Genomic DNA, 7,267 nt, shown 5'->3' with positions numbered 1-7,267 from the left:
TTTAAAATGAACAGTTGATTGGTTCATGGCAACAATATAATAGGAAACAGAATCAAATGTTATTAAAGCTATGAACTTTGATTGAATCTTTTGAAACAGAGTTTTATCTAGCACGCACACCTTGAGTTTTACACATAATTCAATATAAAAAAGTTAAAAGGTGGCCCTGACATTATTCAAAGTTTTGAATGTATCTTGGCATGCCACTGATGAACCGAGGTGCAGTAAATATTACATTTGTAAACATCACTGTATAGTTTGAGCATGTTGTGTCTGAATGATTAACACTAAACAGATTTTAAAAACAAAAACACACAGGAGACAATCTGCACACATTATTTACATTTTATGCACTTTCTACATTTTGATATTTTGCCAGCAATTGGTGTTTTTTTTATTATCTGAATTGTGTAATTGTAAAAATATTGTCTTTTTATTATTGACTTTAAATCATTCATAATTCTGTTATCTAATTTACATTTAATCTTTCAATTTAAATACAATAAATAAGAATTTAATCCCTGACTCAAGTATGTTTTATTTATATGATGTAGACTTTATCAAAGAGATCAGTGGTGCTTAGACAATTCAGTATGAAGAACTTTCTAATTATTATTATTATTATTATTATTATTTTGTGGCACATTAAGCTTGGACAAACAGTGACAAAGAGACATACATTAAATACATAAGATGACATATTAACTGAACAGGCCATATGCTTAGGTTTTTTATTAACTTTTTTCTCCCAATGTGATGACAATATAAGCAACAGGCTACAAACATTAATGACACAGACACTTACAAATATGGACATGACATTTAAAAATCATTAAAAAAAGAAAAAAAAAGGGTAAACACGTAACAGGCATAACATGCAGGCAGACACCACATATATAATATGGTCTAACCCTTGCAGCATGCAGGAGTATTCATACTTAGATTAAATATACTGGGTTTATCCGAATTATTGGTAATAGATCTTGTCAATACTTTCAAAGTCTCATCAATGGTTTCATGGTACACTACACAGCTAAACACTGTACCATTTTTCCACTTGGAAGAGTCAAGTGTGAGCTGACTATAGACACTATAGGTTTTATCGTTCAGTATTGGCATGCTAGTGTTCTGCGTGTACCCCAATAAAGGTTCATCATCAGCAAGCCAAGATACAAACACCTCCATGGGGTAGAAGTCCTTCACATAACATGTCAGGGTCAAACTTTCACCCTCTCTCTGCTCTGGGGGTGCTAATATATAAACAGAGGGTCTCTTGTACGGATGTCCATCTAGTAATACGAGATCACAATTAGGGTCAGAATAATGTACAAAATGTCACTATGATTTTTTTATTTTGCCAAGCTTAATATTCATATCAGCCTTCATGAAAGATTACATAATTCAGCTATAACAAGTAGGTAAGGTGGACAACACAAGAGAAATGTCGAAGAAATGTAAAAAAAAAAAACTTACTGTTTTCTCGGACATACTCAATCTCTATGGGCACTCCTGAAGCTTCGTGTTCAATGATACACAAAAAATGTGTTCCATTGCTCCATTCTTCAAAACCTATAGTGGTCGCAATTTCAACATTTTTCTTATTTGCGATGCTTTTATAAGAAGATGTAATGATTGGACTTCCGGATTCTTTCATTTTAATTTCCATTTGTTTGAAGCCAATGTCTCCTGAAGCTTTGCATGTCAGAGATCCACCTTTGTTTTTCAACATGTCCTCCCAGGATGGAGGGACGAAATGAGCAGAAATATCTGAATTTGTAAAAGAAACTATAGCAAACAGACAGACAATAGATTTAGAAAGAGGCACAACCTAAAAGAAGACTTCTTAAAACAATCACGGTACTCAAAAGAAACTGTGTAGCTCTGTTCTTTCATTTTATTTCCAGCTTTGTGCTCGAACTCGCACTTAATTTTGTTTCCAGGATTGGTCCAGTTGTAAGCTTTTAATTGCAAAATGCTTGTGGCGGTAAATAGAGTCACGTTCGTTTTCTTCTTAACTACACATTCATCACTTTTTTCTTCACTTTTCACCTCCATATCATCATGAAACCACTTAAACGAGTGTTGTTCTGGGGAAAAGTGCTTGGCTAAGCAGATGAAAGTAGCTGTTCCACTGTCTAATTCCTCATTTGTAGGAGTTGTTAAGTACAAAGATGCACGCTGATCTGGCGCTGGGGCTGGCAACATACAGGAGAAGGCAAAGAGGCATGAAAAGCGACAGAAACAGCATGACATGCTTTATTCAGCAAGCAAACATGTACATGAAATTATATGGATCAGCATCATTTCACATTGACCTAATATTTGTATTTTACTGTCTTTTTTAAATCTCTTTAAAACTCTTTAGGAATAATATCTGGCTTACATAAATGTTTTATTTGGCAAAGTGAAAGATAATTGATAATTAAATATGTAGCCTACTTGCTCATATATAATTAAATAAAGTGTAAATTCTCAAACATTCACAGACACCTGACAATTTCTTCCCAACACTCTTAAAAATAGAGATGCTATAAAGAGCTTTTCTTGCCACTGTCACAGAAGAATCATAGTGTTAAACCAAAAACCTTTAGGAACTATTTCTTTCTTACCTTGTTCATAGATTGTTAAACCTTATTCCACTATAAAGAAATTTTGTGTGATAAAAGGGCTTTGTGGGTGTTCTTTATGGAACCTTATACATTATTTTTGAAACCTTTTTTTTTAAGAGTGAATGTGAGGAGAATGACAGCAACACATAACAAATAAAATACATAAAGTGCGACTTAAAAAGGCCCCCCACCCTCGTTGTCGTGTAGTATAACAGCAGAGCTTAACTTACGTGCTGGAGCAACAGGTACTTCCTTTTTCCCAGCTTCACATTTGTAAGGTTTATCAGGAGTAAAGTCGCTTTTCTTCACACGCAGATGGCTGATTTGGGTGTAATCTCCCTCCCATCCGATTGTTGGATACTGCACGAAATTATTCACCGGTTCTCCTTTGTGATCTTTCCATGTGAATTTGAGCGAGTCCGCGGGCGAGAAACCTTTTGCAATGCAGCCGAGAGTCAGGAATTCACCATAAACGGAACCACATTCAGAAAGGCCAAAGAGATACTGTGGTCCTGATGGCTCAGCTGTAGACACATCACATTTTTATTATTTAAACACAGTTACAACCCGTCAAGCGAACATTTGTCCATTTTTCACAAAATATCTTGCGATACATATGATATATTATTTTGATACAATGTAATATTAAAAAGTAACACGGTCTCACACCCATGGCGTCAATATTTGACGACACTTGACCATGCGTCAATATGTTGACGCGGAGGGTATACCTTTCGCGTCATTTTTTGACGAACTGGGGACTTCAATACTATTAGGTACGCGAAATTAAACAGTTGTCGCCTGGCATTGGGGTTAGGGAAAGGTTTGGGTAGGGATGTCATTATGTAAATCTAACCCTAAACCGACGCGAAAATGGTAGAAAATGGTAAGAAAATAGGAAAGAGAATGCAACGGACTTAATAGTATTGAAGTCCCCAGTTCGTCAAAAAATGACGCGAAAGGTATACCCTCCGCGTCAACATATTGACGCATGGTCAAGTGTCGTCAAATATTGACGCCATGGGGTGAGACTGGGTTGTAAAAAGTGCATTCGCCTACTATTGAGATTTTTCTGATACATACATAGTAAAAAATGATTCATTGAATTGAATCAATTTTTTTAAGGTAAGTGGTTGCAATCAATTTATTTAAGCTACATTTAAACAAAAGTTTTATATTTTATTTTACTTTACTAATCTTTTTTGTTTAAATGTAGCTTAAATAAATTGATTGCCACCACCCACCTCAAAAAACTGATTATATTCAATGAGTCATTTTTTTCAGTGTAGTAAACTTTCTTTAATTGCTTTAATTGTAAAAAGCTAAAATAATTTATACATAAACTTTACATTAAATTTACATTAACGTATACATTACTAAGAGGAAATGCATACTGCAATTCTCGCAGTTTGTAACTTTATTGTAGGCTATGAAACTATAAAATATTAGCCTACACTTTGCACAACGATAAACAAGTAATAAATAATAACACTCCTCACACAGTTGGGATGCTGAAAGCAGTTGAGGTAAATACATTGAAAAAAGTTAACGCTTTATAAGGTTGTATTTGTTAACAATTAGTTAATGCAGTAGCTAACATGAACTTACAATAGTACAATAGTACATAACACTTGTACATTATTTTTTAATCTTTGTTCATGCTAATTGCTGCATTTACTAATGCATTTATATTGTAAAGTGTTACCAAAAAACAAAACGCTGAATTACACAGCAAAGACCTCGAAAATAATCAAATTTTCATTTGAAGACCTATTACATTTTAAATTAGTTATTTTAGGCAAACATCTTGGTAACACTTTTGTATTTGTTAATGCATTAGCTATAATGAAAAAAACTTTTACAGCATTTATTAATTTCATATTATTTTCAGAATTAATTCATACATTCACAAGTTGTAGCAGTTAACATGAGACTTCATGCACAATGCCTACCATGAACAATAGTATTAGCATTAACTTACACTAACAAAGATTAATAAAAACAGATTCTAATAAATTAATAAATGTTCATTGTTAGTTCATGTAAATTAATGGATTAATTTATGTTAACAAATACAATCTAAGTGTAATGTGTTACCAAGATCTGTTAAATTGACAAATGACGCCAGTGTTCGGGTTCTTTTTAAACAATGTAAAACATTTATGTCGGCCTAATTAATAAGTCATATCAACATTTTACGTTACTCATAAAACAAGTTGGAATCGCTTAGTCTATTTTGAGAAGTCACTAGTCCAAATTTAAACGGGCAATTTTTTTAAAGACAATTTTTAACAGTGAAACAACGTATCATAAAAAGCTTATAAAAACTCTACAAATATTGGGTTATTTAAACACATATGGACAACATTTTTAGAGTGTATTTTTCAATCAGCTCAAAGATTCAAAATATAACATAACACATGTAATCATAAACGGGCCACATTCTTAAGCATATTTAATTTTGCTTTTCTGTTTTTTTTTCTAGAATAGAAGTGTGCTGTATTTTTGTCAATCAAGTAATAATCGCAAATAATGAATATGCATATAAAAATCATTTGCCGTATTATAAACGCTAAACGGCCATATTATTGAAAACTTTTGAAACAAAGTTTGCAATATAATAAACATAAGATAAATCGCAGACAACAGAAATATAAAAACTATTTTAAGCACTAATCTTCAAGCACGTATAATACCGTGTATATTTTTAATTTCATAAAAATGTCATAAAACATAAAACCTACTGTTTGTTACGGTGACTTTCGTGCCGCTTCCCCAGTAGTCGAAAGCCCAGTTACACAGTATGCATTTATAATATTTTACGCGGCACAAAATTGCACCGAGTGTAAAGCGTAGAATGAGCTGTAACTAGTTAGAGAAGCAAACTTGAAAGGACTGATCCTGACTATTGTCTTATCTCTGAAGTCACCCGAACAAATTTCATTTTTTTTTTAGCAAACTGACTTTTGGATAATTTACGAAATAAATTAGAATATAAATCAGTACACGCATTCCGTACAAAAAATGTCTTACCTGACGATACAGTGACCATGGTTCCTTTTCCCCAGTAGTCAAAAGCATTGTCACACTGACAGTTTTAACCCAATATAGTGTACAAAAACTGCCTGTCTACCCATTGTTGGGTCAAATATGAACAAACTTCACTGTTGGGTTATAAATAACCCTATGCTCAATTGCTGTTACCCAATCATGTGTTGAAACAACACAACATTTGAGCTGAAATAACCCAGCATTTTTAGTGTAAACATGATTGATTACTTTGCTTTGTCATTTAACCACAATCGAGCGATGGAAATATGTTACTGTTTGTTCCGCCAGGTAAATTTAGTAATTAAACATTTCTTCGGAAATATTTGATAGGATTTGTAATTAAAGTTCTTACCAGATGTCACTGTGACTGACGTTCCTTTTCCCCAGTAGTCAAAAGCATAGTACACACTGACAGTTTTAACCCAATATAGTGTACAAAAACTCCCTGTCTACTCTAAAAAATGTTGGGTTGTTTCAGTCGATTGTTAAGTCAAATATGGACAAACTGTTGGGTTATAAATAACCCTATGCGAAATAGTTGTTACGCAACCATGGGTTGAAACAACACAACGTTTGAGTTAAAAAGAAACCAGCATTTTTACAGTGTGGAAATAATAATAATTGATTGATACATGTCCTTACTCATCTTAAACACACAATCGAGTGATTCAACCATTTTTAGGCAATTCATTCAGAATAGGGTTTGTTCTTGGAAATATGTTACTGTTTGTTCAGGTAAATTTAGTAATTAAACATTATTTGAAAATATTAGGTAAGATTGGTAATTAAAGTTCTTACCAGATGTCACTGTTACTGACGTTCCTTTCCCCCAGTAGTCAAAAGCAGCATAGTCACAGTGATACTTTCAATATATCCAATGTATCAAAAATTCAATTCAAACATTTCTTGCAGCTATAGTTTAACACGCCGATATTCGTAATTGAAAACTTATAATATTAAACATGAAGAGTTTATTTATTATTTCTTAAAGACTAAAGTTGCAGATTAATAAAGTTAAATAATGTTAATTACACTCCGATCGTAAACTATTGTTGTTTGGTTTCATTAACAAAAAGTTAACTACAGATGCCACTTTTTCCTTTCTTGTTTTCCAATAAGTTAGCACGGCTGAAAGGCAATGGTCTATTTCCATAAGAAAAACTCTAATATGTTTAGTTTTTATCTTATAGCCTATTTTTTTTAAGTCTATACCTGCAAAAAAATGTTTCGTACTTTGGCCACGTTTGCCTGCTAATCGAAGTAAGAATGATCACTTAAAACAGGTCCACATGTTATTTCGAAGTAAAACTTTATGTCTGCTTTTAAAATAAAATAAAGTGAATAGCCAATAGAAATATATAACGATAACTTACCAGAGGAAACGGTGACTTGGGTTCCTTTTCCCCAGTAGTCAAAGTAGTAGTCACAGTGACTGATGCCTTAGGATTACTGACCAAAAACTCACAAGAAGCACTGGTTAATGTCCATATGATCAAAAGTTTTTTTTTCATTTTATTCTGTTTTTATGTCTGTTGACGTGCAATACAGGTGCAGGAAAACTATATTTTTTTTCAGGTCAAATGTTGTCAATATCAGTGCAAGGCTGC

At 33.0% G+C, this 7,267-nt stretch overlaps 1 gene segment (V, D, J or C); it reads right to left on the bottom strand.

The window, feature by feature from the left end:
• Window positions 1-717: 717 nt before the first annotated feature.
• Window positions 718-5,780, bottom strand: LOC129435081 (Ig mu chain C region membrane-bound form-like). The segment is given in 5 exon segments: window positions 718-1,289; window positions 1,474-1,787; window positions 1,874-2,195; window positions 2,840-3,133; window positions 5,643-5,780. Coding segments are annotated over 5 exon segments (1,332 nt in total).
• Between the last annotated feature and the right edge of the window lie 1,487 nt (window positions 5,781-7,267).

This window comes from Misgurnus anguillicaudatus, chromosome 19, assembly GCF_027580225.2.
Source record: "Misgurnus anguillicaudatus chromosome 19, ASM2758022v2, whole genome shotgun sequence".
NCBI classification, from domain to species: Eukaryota; Metazoa; Chordata; class Actinopteri; order Cypriniformes; family Cobitidae; genus Misgurnus; species Misgurnus anguillicaudatus.
Note: the sequence above shows the minus strand (reverse complement) of the source record. Positions and strands in the feature narration are given on the sequence as shown.